This window comes from Xyrauchen texanus, chromosome 3 (assembly GCF_025860055.1).
Source record: "Xyrauchen texanus isolate HMW12.3.18 chromosome 3, RBS_HiC_50CHRs, whole genome shotgun sequence".
Classification (NCBI taxonomy): Eukaryota; Metazoa; Chordata; class Actinopteri; order Cypriniformes; family Catostomidae; genus Xyrauchen; species Xyrauchen texanus.
The window spans coordinates 10,247,705-10,260,154 of record NC_068278.1 but is presented as its reverse complement, the minus strand read 5'-3'; the positions used below and the strand labels follow the sequence as shown (position 1 = coordinate 10,260,154).

The 12,450-nt window shown below is 36.2% G+C and overlaps 2 protein-coding genes across 2 annotated transcripts; one reads left to right on the top strand and one right to left on the bottom strand.

Moving 5' to 3' along the window:
* Window positions 1-478: 478 nt before the first annotated feature.
* LOC127632259 (transmembrane protein 203-like) lies at window positions 479-1,913 on the bottom strand. The gene is made up of 2 exons (XM_052110835.1): window positions 1,769-1,913; window positions 479-1,427 (listed from the first exon to the last, which is right to left on the bottom strand). Exon 2 carries the CDS (start codon window positions 1,200-1,202, stop codon window positions 789-791), a length of 414 nt encoding a protein of 137 aa, XP_051966795.1. The 5' UTR covers window positions 1,203-1,427; window positions 1,769-1,913; the 3' UTR covers window positions 479-788.
* Window positions 1,914-2,196: 283 nt separating this feature from the next.
* LOC127622039 (delta-aminolevulinic acid dehydratase-like) lies at window positions 2,197-12,449 on the top strand. Its single transcript, XM_052095941.1, has 12 exons — window positions 2,197-2,546; window positions 4,151-4,273; window positions 4,571-4,621; window positions 5,398-5,494; window positions 5,779-5,914; window positions 8,020-8,103; window positions 8,311-8,399; window positions 8,484-8,539; window positions 10,440-10,527; window positions 10,662-10,748; window positions 10,894-11,023; window positions 11,906-12,449. The coding sequence occupies exons 2-12, from the start codon at window positions 4,155-4,157 to the stop codon at window positions 11,971-11,973; spliced, it is 1,005 nt and encodes a 334-aa protein (XP_051951901.1). The 5' UTR covers window positions 2,197-2,546; window positions 4,151-4,154; the 3' UTR covers window positions 11,974-12,449.
* Window position 12,450: the final 1 nt, after the last annotated feature.

The window sequence follows — 12,450 nt, the reverse complement described above, 5'->3', positions numbered from 1 at the left end:
CACAAACTGAGGGCAAGGTTCATGATCATAAACATAACATACCTTCCCTATCACCTTGTAATGATAATTTTGCACAGTCCGTGCTGACAGGAAATGAACAGAAACATTTTCTGTGCTTGTAAAACAAAACACTTGTTTGCATAGACACACACACACATATATATAGAGAGAGAGAGAGAGACATTTCAAACATTGCTTACGTACATAGTGTCTATTTTAAGTAAATTTAATTTAGTGTGATTACTTTTTTCTATAGATCTTATATTGTGGGACATTACATGTAATTGCATGATTTATCTTGAGAGGATCTTGTTTGTCGATACACTGAAGTATTAAATTGAAGTGCTAATTACAGTTATAGTGCCATCTAGTGATTATTATACAGCTGAAATCAAATTTTAATGCATCAACCCTATTTGACAACATTTAACAAGATCACAGCAAACTGAGCAAATACAGCTGGCAAATGAGTGTTTAAATGTTTATGGTTTATTTACAATTGTACAAACAACAATAAAAGATAATAAGACAGATAAAGCAACTTTGACAGTATACAATCTCTCATAGCACTTAAGGACAACAAGAATAATAATCAAAAATTGCACATTACATTAAGCACTCTATATGATGTCATGATGCCATGTTTACATGCTTGAGCCAGAGATTCATTTGAATACATAATAAAAAAAACTGACATCACAATGATTCATTCCCTCATTTGAATGACACCTGCATTAGTCCATTTGATTCAAAGAAGTCCATTGGCATGTGTGCAGACCTTCTGTCCTTTAATTGACACGGCAAGCACGAATCATGAGCAGCTGCATGAGGATGAAAAGCGGGGAGACGATGAGACCGAACCAAAGGTCCTGCGCCTGCTCCTGTTCCGCCAATTTCTGACATAGCAGCACCTCACACACAAGCTTGAGGCTGAGCACGGTCAGCACCCACAGCAAACGCAGCACTGCCAGCCTCTTCTCTCCTTCTTGGTAGAGGCGGATGGAAACAATGGCCGTGAAGTAGGTACTGAGGCCATCAGCTGCAAATAAAGGTGAGAAAACAAGCCACCAGCTCATCTCAAGAGTCTTGTCGACATGCAGCGCCACCAGCACACTGAAGACCAGCAGTGCGCCCAGGTGGAGGAACAGCTCGAAGGTGGCGAAGCCCAACCAATGCACCAGCTCTCGCAGAGAAAACAGCATTATTAATGAATGTTTCAGGGCAAGGCACTAGATCAAAAGAGTGGAAGTGATGAGATACATTCAGGTAAGGCAATAGACATTAAAGTCTATGAGGACTCCTCATCTGAAGAGTGGTTCACTATTTTGGCAGCATTATGTGTCTTTTGAGATTGACCTGGTCCAACTTTTTCTTCCTTTCGTCTTCTGGTGCATTTGGCAACTCTGATGAAAGTGATGTGTCAAAGCCTGATGGGAAAAATAGGAAGAAAAGAAAAAAGCGGCTTTATTAGCAAAAATTTTGCCATATGAAATGATAACCCTATTCATGTCCCATGATATTTAGATGGCACTCTAAGGTACTTCGAAGACTATCATGGTAAAACTATAGCAAATGTCCCAAAATAGAACGGGCTTTTTAAAACTGCCCTTGCCAGCTTCTACACGTTATGCATGTACTATAATATAGAGTAATACTATACAGATAAACTATCGCCCAAGAATGTGTACGTATAAACAAGAGAGCTGTCAGTTAGCATATAATGACGAGGACTAAATGTGCCAATGGAAGATTTGAAGAAAGCTTTTACCTCACAGATTTAAATCGCAGTGATGGTTGCAGACAAACATATAGCGATGAGCTACATTTTCAAAGGGTCGTTAATGAATATATGGCTTGACAGCTGTGGATGTGCAGCTATTGGGAACAGCTAGCTGCCTGAAATTAGCTATTTGCCTTCCCATTGGAGACATGGAGAAATATCGCGAGATCTCAAATCACTAGACCATAGAAATATCGCGAGACAAGATTAATATCGCGAGAACGAAATAATAATTTTTCAATTTTTTATCTTTACTGTGTTTTTTGAATTTTATGTATATTAAAGTTTGTAAGTGGCGTTATTATGGCGTAAAATATTTGCCAAGACCGCTGTTAAAGAATCACACGAAGGACGTTGTCACGTGGTACCTGTTACTTTTCTCTGCGCTGTTGAAGATGGACTAATCACAATCGTTCATGTTTACTTTATGAGGATTAAAAAAAATATTTTATATACATTAAAAGGGCGTATATGTATTTGTATCGTATATATATATGACTTCTTTAAGTTAATGAGTTTTAAATATTATATTTACAAGCACAAATGTCTTTATTAAGACAATAATCGTCCTTAGATTTGAATGCGACTCAATGGAGATTCGGCAAGCGCCTGCTTGAGGAAATCAAGTTTGTCTCACATAGGCAATTGCTATTAGCCGACAGCTTTTGTCACTCAATGAGCAGTCTGAACAGTGCACGTACCGAACAAGAGATCCAAGCAGCAACTCTTCAGTTACCTCTTCATAACCGCTGTCACAAAAGACAAGGTAAGTTTGTGTCGGTTTTGAGGTTTCACTTGGTGTCTATCATATAAGGCTTGCAGTATGAGGCATTTGAAAAGTGTCAATAACATTGTGGCTTAAATGTACATTGTGCAGTTTTATCATAGTTTGCTAAGCTTAACTACCAGTTCAGAGACGTGTGCCTGCCAGCCACTTAGATGTAAATAAATTGTTAGAACTGGTGTGTAATGTAAGATTTGTAGTTTTGCCTTTTTTCCCTAGTTTTTAATTAGTCCAATTATTAAACCTCCATGTGTAAGTACCTAATTATTGACTTACTTACACCATCATTAATGGAGAAATTGGTAATTATTTAACTTAATATCAATATGCATGTTGAATTAACATAGTTATTTGATATATATTTATATATATATACACACACACACACACACACACATACTATGGTACTAAATATTACAAACAAACAAACAAACATGGTTAGTACTTTTTTGTTAGTGCATATAGATTATGAATTAATGTATTAAGTCCTACATCTGGTTTGAATGCAAAATAAAAAAAGACAAGTAATTGATTCAAATAGGTTAATGACGAGGATGTTTCAAACAGTTCAGCAGGAGACTATATGGGTCTTGTCTGCAAGCAGAGTATTTCTGCATGCATGCATCTGTTGTATGACAGGAATGCGGCTGCTCATTCATTTAGAAGGTTTATTTTCATAAATGAGTGGAAAGAATGAACTAATCAGCCACTTGCTCTAAACCGCTCCAGACGTTTCTTAATACGTCCTTACATTCAATAGTTTAATATGAAAAATTATTCTTAATTTTCAGCTATATTCATATTTATCACACACACATATTTGTACACCAGTCAGCCACAGCATTAAAACCACCTGCCTAATATTGTGAAGGTCCCCATCGTGCCGCCAAAACCGCGCAACCTGCATCACAGAATAGCATTTTCAGATTCTTTTCTTCTCACCACAATTGTACAGAGCGGTTATCTGACTTACTGCTGCTCAATTAATACATTTTTATTTTATTATTTTGGCACAATTCAGAGTAAACTCTAGAGACTGTTATGCGAGAAAATCCCAGGAGATCAGCAGTTACAGAAATACTCAAAACAGCCCGTCTGGCACCAACAATCAATCATGCCGCACACAAAATCACAGAGATAAAAATGTTTCCCATTCTAATGGTTGATGTGAAAATTAACTGAAGCTCCTGACCCGTATCTGAATGATTTAATGCACTGCACTGCTGCCACATGATTGGCTGATTAGATAATCACATGGATGATTTTTGGTGTCAGACGGGCTGGTTTGAGTATTTCTGTATCTGCTGATCTCCTGGGATTTTCACACACAACAGTCTCTAGAGTTTACTCAGAATTGTGCCAAAAACAAACATATCCAAATTAAATTTTACTTTTTTAATTTTAATCTTAAAATCAAATGTTAAGGATGTCTAGATATTTTACTGGAAAATATGACAAAGGTACTGATTAAATAATTAGATTTGTTTTTTATTGTGGTATGTAACTATGATTCGTGATTCTGTATTTGCTTCATATGTGAATGTAGAATGCATCTGCAAGTTTCTGGCTTCCATTTTAATGTACAGGACGATGTCACAGCCAGCAGACTCTATTCTTCACAGCGGATACTTCCACCCCACTCTCAGATACTGGCAGACCTGTGCTTCAGACCTCAGAGCAGATAACCTCATATATCCCATCTTCATTACGTAATGTCTTCTATCTACTGTGTGTTTGATGAGAGGTGTATAGGTTAATGGATCTAGTTTATGATTGTATGCTAATATGCTTACTTAGTTTATTTATGCACTATACACTTAAATCCAAAGTGACTTATAGTGAATTCAAATATAGATTTTGTTTTATTAGCACATGTGTTCCCTGGGAATCAAACCCATAACCTATGCGACGTGTTGAGCTAGATGAGACACTTTGCCCATTTGTAAAATGAAAGCATAGTGACTTGTGTGTGGAGTTTTTAATTTCTCTTTTACGATCTTTAACAGTGACAGTCCTGATGCGGTGGAACCGATTTCAAGTCTACCTGGTCAAGCGAGGTATCATCCTTTACTGTATTGAACGCATTTACTATTTACATAGCGGACGTTTTACAAATGTGGTTTAAAGTTTGACTTTGTTTTGTGTCGATGAAGTATAAACAATATCTGAGTTCTACAACTTCCATGATGACGCACCATTGAAATGAATTAAGAATAGGTAGCAAGGATGCAGATTTAGCCTAAATGAAGCTATCACTTAATTGGGGGCTGGCTAGTTTGGCAATATAAGTTTAAGAAAATATAAGTTTGATCTTTTTTTCCTACAATAACTTTGGTGATCGAGTTCAATGCTTGAGTTTGATGAATGCTTTGCTTAAGAAAAAAGGGAAAACTATGACCAAAAAAGCAATAGTTTTAAAATGTGTAAATGTTCAATATATAGAGACAAAGTTTGCATTGAATGTCAGGGTAAGGGTGGACGTTCGATGTAAGATAAAGCAGGGTGGAGCTGGAGGTAGAACACAAAGCACAAAGATAAGCCAACGGTTCGTTATTCTGTCACTGAGTGTTTCAGTCCCCTTGAGACCGAATAATGTTGCATTAGTAGTCCAAGTGAGGTCTGGTTACTTGTCAAACTTTCAGTTTTGTCCTTTAACTTGGGCTATGTTCCATGCTTACAAAAAGCTAGCATGCTGTACACCGTACTTATAGCATACTGCTAAACTAGAGTAATATGGTAATATGCTATTTTGTACATAGCCTTGTGTGTCATTAAGTGTAAACTATAATTGCTAATGTATTGTTTGACATGCTAATTATTCTGTTGATTTCAGATATGGTGTTAATAAGCTAGAAGGTGTGCTTCGTCCCCTAGTAGAAAAAGGCTTGAAGTGTGTGCTGATATTTGGAGTTCCTGCTAAAGTTGAAAAGGTGGGAAGTACAATGGTTTCAGTCTGACCGCGAGTGCGCTTTACATTGTTAAATGAGTGCATGCTGTCCTTAAACAAAAAGGGTGACATACCAAATAACAAGAAATTTAAGTAAATGTTTCATTTGAACTTTTCCCTCAATTTATAATGCTGATAGTATAATTTGTAATAAAAACAAACTGTATGCGAATAGAAAAAATTGAAATGCAAGTATTTTCATTAGTAGCCTCAGATTTTCAGACTCCACTGAGATTGATTAAATATTGATTTATTTTCTTGTCCCAGGATGAGAGAGGCTCTGGGGCAGATGCAGACTACAATCCTGCAGTGCTGGCTGTGAAGAAACTGAGGAGTTCATTTCCTGACCTAATGCTGGCCTGTGATGTTTGCCTTTGCCCTTATACCTCTCATGGCCACTGCGGTTAGATTTATTGTATCTGCTTGCACTATTAGCATACATAGAAGTGGCATGCACAGATCTCATCAGGGGCGGAAAGATAACAAAAGGGCACAAAGGAAATGCGTTTAAAGTGATGTACACTTACATAAGATAATCAGTGGTGGTCCCCCTAATGGTGGCTGCCATGTTGAGATCACATGATCTACTGTATTCCAGTCATGCACAGGTGTCAGTATGAAGTCCAAGACCAACCAGCAAAAGATAAACATACCTGGAATGTTTATTTTTTATTTAGCTTTGCCTTAAACCCCTTACACCCTGAAGGCATTTTTAAGGATTTCATGCTTAAAGGGATAGTTCACCCAAAAATGATTCTCTTATCATTTCCTCATCCTCATGCCATCCCAGATGTGTATGACGTTCTTTCTTCTGCAGAACACATTTGAAGAAAAATAGAAAGATATCTTAGCTCAGTAGTTCCTTAAAATGCAAGTGGATGGGGATAAGACCTTTTGAAGCTCCAAACTGAACAGACAGTCAGCATAAACGTCATCCATGCGACTCCACTGGTTAAATGAATGTCTTCTAAAGGGAAACAATCACTTTTTTGCAATAAATCATCACTTCTGGGCAGCAGAATTACACACATTTGACGTAATCGCGTCGACATGTCCACGTGAGAACAGACGTACGTGCGACACACTCGGAAGATCAGTGCTGTTTACAACCGAGTAGGAGGAAGTAACGCTGTACAGAAGCTTTGTTGGTTTTATCTGTTTGTTTACTCACAATGGGTCATTTGTGTGCTCATCCTGGATTTCTCAACTGAGAGAAAAACGTGAAATTGCATCTATAACATGCCAATGCGAATACGTCACAGGAGACCGTGTAAACTCTCGTGAATGTGCATATGGCTGCTGACCGAAAGGGAAGATTTATAGATATCAAGTACTTAAATATTGATCTTTTTCACAGCAAAGGTGATAGTTTCGCTTTAGGAGACATTAATTTAACCAGTGGAGTGGATGACGTTTATGCTGACTGTCTGTTCAGTTTGGAGCTTCAAAGGTCTGATCCTCATCCACTTGCATTTTAAGGAGCTACTGAGCTAAGATATTTTTCTTCAAATGTGTTCTGCAGAAGAAAGAAAGTCATACACATCTGGGATGGCATGAGGGTGAGTAAATGATAAGAGAATTATTTTTGGGTGAACTAAAAATGAAAATTCTCTCATTATTCACTTACCCTGATGCCATCTCATGTGTATGACTGTCTTTCTTTAGCAGAACACAAATTAAGATTTTGAGAAGAATATAGATCTCTGTCAGGTACTTATAATGGATGTATATGGGTGCCAGCACTTTGACGGTCCAAAAGTCACATTTAGGCATCATAAAAGTAATCCACACAACTTCAGTTATGACAGTTGATCAATGAATGTCTTCTGAAGTAAATCAATTGGTTTGTGTAAAAAAATCAGTAGATTATTAAACATTATTAACTTTGAAAAAGCACTTCCTGCCAACAGCTGACACATTCACGCAAGAATTCGGAAGCGCCGCTTACCAACAACGAACGAACGAACGAACGTATGTACCGTGAGAGTTCGGCCATTTCAAACTGTATCAGAATGTAAGTGTTGGTTTAAAGTTCAAAACTTTTAAATTAACAACTTTTTTATTTTCGTTAATCTATCGATTCGCCTATCGATTCGCTTAAGATATTCATTGATTGACTGGAGTCGTGTGGATTACTTTTATGATGCCTAAATGTGACTTTTGGACCGACAAAGTGCTGGCACCCGTGTACATCCATTATAAGGACCTGACAGAGCTCTATCTTCTAAAAATCTTCTACTGAAGAAAGACAGTCATACACATCTGGGATTTTAGAATGGGTCTCAGATCAGCTATATTCATTGTAAAGAGTCTAAGCTTTAAAACGACTTGTTTAAAACACTTATTTTGTGCAGATCAAACAGCTGGTTGTTGAGTAATACCATAATATATTTGTTATATTTTTTGGTGATCAGCGCCCACTAGAGGGCCCGGTACCAGACCGCTCTGGGTTTAAGAGGTTAATGTAATACTGCTACACTATGTAATTTGTGACTTTCTCTGTGACAGGAATCCTGCGTGAAGATGGCACTCTGGATAATGCTGCAAGCTGTATGAGGTTGGCTGAAGTAGCTCTGGCTTATGCTCAAGCAGGTTAGTCTCTAAATTAAATAGTCGTATTTCATCCCCAACATGAGAATAGTAATGTGCGTAATTGTCATGAAAATGAAAGACCTAAAGATAGGTTTCATATTCTTACACCATAATTTCTTTTCAGTTGCAATTCAAGTAATTGTCCCTTTTTGAAAAGCAGCTCTGCAGTATTTAGCTGTATCACACTTGATGCCTTTTTCTCCCCAGGCTGTCACATCATCGCCCCTTCAGATATGATGGATGGACGCATTGCAGCAATTAAACAAGCACTTATATCCAACGATCTTGGCAATAAGGTCAAGAGAATTCTCACTTCTGGGTGCAGACAGTAAAGTATACAGAGAATGTAGTAGATACTGACTCAGTCTTTCTCTTCTTAGGTGTCAGTACTGAGCTACAGTGCTAAATTTGCCTCCTGCTTCTATGGGCCATTCAGGTAGTGCACAATTCTTTTTAGTCTCACAAAGGCTGTATTGTGCCTATATTGGCATAAAGTCTAGTGCAGCTTATTTTGGCCTAGCTCAATTCTACAGAAAGAGACTGTCTGACTGACATGTAAACCGACCAAACATCGATTGTTTTTGCAGGATGTTTAAACACAGGTAAATCTGAATTTAAATTTATCCCAATAATAGATGCTAATAAAACTCCATGAATTGTGGTATTAAAAAAAACAGTAAATAAATTTGCGGAAGCTCTTAACCATGTAAAGCCTGACATGTGAAAGAATTGTCAGAGAACATTGACATTCAACTGTTTAGTCAATTCACCATTAGTCAAACTATAAAAATAAATCGTAATTTTTTTTATATAATTAGGATTTAAAGGTCATTATCCTCCTGAGGCACAGCAATTAAATGTTTTGTCATATTTGATACATGCATTTCAAATGGGGGTTTTCAATAAAATTATATTCAAAAGTTTAATCAAGCAGAAGTTGCTTATATTCAGCAAATGCTCATTTTAAAATATCAGAAACAATATAATAATCACTGTTACTTTATTCAAATAAGCTGTAATTTATCCCAGCATGAGTCACTTTTCGCACAAGTCCGCCACCATATTAAATAGATCGATATAAACGGTGAAACCACTCTTTTTTTTGTCAGAAATAACCATTAGATGGTGCATAAACATGTGATACTTGCATACCACAGGTTGTTTGGCTCGTCAGTTTAAACAGAGATTGAAACAGGCGCTGTCAAACGTTGTGTATCATTGAGCACCGTGTTGGGGAAGTTTCTGAAAAAAGTAATCCACTACATATAACTAATTACTTCTCTCAAATTGTAACGAGATTGCTTTGCCAATTACTTTATTGAAAAGTAATCACATTCCTGATTACTTGTTAAGTTACTTTCTTAAACACTTCACTTGGGATGGACTGATATATTGGCTGCCGATATTTATCGGCCAGTTATTGACTAAATCGTCATATCGGTTATATGCATGAAAACACAGATATGAAAAAAGAATAATTAATTAGTAAACGCCCTTTGTTAAAACTCTGTGAATTCAAATGAACAATCCAGAAATAAAAATAGCCACAGTATCTAGAAGGGTTGGCTCTCCTAAGAACACGAAATATTTAATTTAGATTCTGCGTCATTCTCATGTTAATGCGGAAAAACCGCCATAAACAGACGTGACCGTTGTGAAAGTGGCACTTACCTATCGGCTACACTATGAAGGAAACCATCCAAAATGCGTTGAAACTAGCAGACCTTGACTTCATATATATCGAAAATTATATATATATTGGAAATTATTTAATGTTAAACTTTTATACCACTTTATACATTTTTTATACATTCCTAGTAAAACGGTGATCTGATGACAAAATATTGGTTATGTTAAAATCGGCACCGGTATCAGCCAAAAATGTTCATATCGGTGCAAACCTACTTGTCAAATAGTTTGTTTTTCCGCTCAGCGAATTAAAAATAATGTCTATATTTGCACCTTGTTGATTGTCACAGAAGTCATACACTACAGCGCTACTCATTTCTCTCTTACAATGACCCGTTAGGGGACACACGCCCTTCAGATTGTACCCAACACTGCCATATAAACATAATAAGTACTGATTATTTCACACAACAGAAAACAAAGTGGAATTTACAATTCTGATTGTGAATATCTAGTTTTCTTTCTGCTAAGTGCCTCAGACAGAATAGATTTTGAAGGAGACCTTATCCTAAAATAACCTGGAAAACTTTGGCAAATCCAGTGATTGGTTCCTTCTCAAAAGCACTTTTGGTAGCAGAGAAACTTTATGTGTCTCACCATTTTTGTGTGTGCTATAAATATGAGATTCCATTATTTTTCATTTGAAGGGATGCTGCCCTGTCTAAACCTGCTTTCGGAGACAGACGATGCTATCAGCTGCCCCCTGGTGCCAGAGGGCTAGCACTGCGGGCCTGTGTAAGAGTTGATCACTGTTAAACATGCTAGCTTTTATTGTTTTAAGTGTTTTGTGGAGATCTGAAGGTGTTGGCTAATCTATGGGACACTATATAAATGTGTATATATATATATATTTTTTTTAATGCTGGTAGGAGCGGGATGTGAAAGAGGGTGCTGACATGCTGATGGTGAAACCTGGTTTACCATACCTTGATATTGTTAGGGAGGTCAAGAATAAGGTAGGTAATGAGTAGTGAGTGTATGACATACGTATATTAATTAAATATTTATACAGCGTTTATACAGCGTTGTACTCATGAGATTTATTAACCAAGTCAAAGTCCCTGAAGTCTCCACAGCTTATGTTTCTCTTTCTCTCATCAGCACCCCACTCATCCGCTGGCAGTGTACAATGTGTCAGGTGAGTTTGCCATGTTGTGGCACGGAGCTGCAGCCGGAGCGTTTGACCTGCGCACTTCAGTAATGGAGGCAATGACTGCCTTCCGCCGAGCAGGTGAGGAGGGGAAGATGGAAGATAAATAATGTGTATCTGTTGAGCCCAGGTTCTCCATAATTTGTATATCTTGCTCTGTAGTGCCCTTTGCTTGTAACATTTTTAATAAATCGGTTACAAATTGGTGTCCTGTTACTTTGTTAAAGCAATAATGGCACAAATCCCATTTACTTTAGACAGAGAACTATTAGATATGTTAGATAAACTATTAAATAACATGAAATTCACATGGCATTGCTGCACCTCTACCTCTTAAAATGGTGAGGATAACCAACAATTCAAATCATAGAATTTAGTTTACTGTTGAATTGATATACAATTCATTGTAGAAAACATCATTTGAATTTAGTTATTTTAACTAACAAAAAAAGCCACTTTTTGAATTGTATTTTTTAATGTTTAACTTGTGTGCCTAAAAAATGTTAATGCATTTTAATTTTGTATTATTTTTATAATAAAATACATTTATTGTATTTTTGTTTTTACATTTTATATTTACATTTATTTCATGTATTTTTTGTTTAATGCTAGGAAATAAACAATTAGACATATTAGGGTTTTCTAAACTGTTTTTAGAAACTGTTGCAAAAATGACAAACCTTATATAAAATAAATAAAAAATAAAATCACTCATATAATATTTGGTTTGACTTGGCTCAAGTTTCAAGCCCTATTCGTGGGAACGTGTCAGATCCTTGGAGGATGAATGGCAGCAGTTTATTATTTGTATTTTATTTATATTTATTATTTTTGTTGTATTTTTGTGTGTGTAGCACTATTGCCATTTTTACTTGGCCTAACCCTGATGCATCAAATGATTGCATGATATACACCTGTTGAATGTTCTTTAAGTCATTTCCATCCTTTCTTTCTTTCTTTCAGGCGCTGACATCATCATTACCTACTACACTCCACAATTACTCACATGGTTAACAGAGCAATCTAAATGAACTTGGATTAAAGCATTCTTCTGATGCAGATTTTCCTGACACTGAAGACTTGAAATAAAACTGACAAGCAGATATATCTACACATCACAATTTGTCAACTATAATTTTTTTAATCTGATTTATGTATCAAGTTCAAGAAGCTTAATTTTGTAGTTCTCAAATTATTGCATTTTTCACCAGTTTATTTTTTATCATTAAAATGTTAAATGGTTTATTATTATTATGGGCAATTATTTCATAATTTCTATAACCATGGATCTGTTTTCTTTTAATATGAATCTCTAGGATTGTAATAGCACTGAATGTGGACCTCATGTTTCTAAGCACATATACAGATGTTTAGTTCTCAAATTAATTTAGTTATAATTATAGTGATATTAAATGTCCTCTTTGTATCTCTGTTTTAAGCTTTACAGTGTTCGCTGTACAAAATGTCTATCATTGTATAACCAGAAAGATGAAAATAAAGTTAAATCC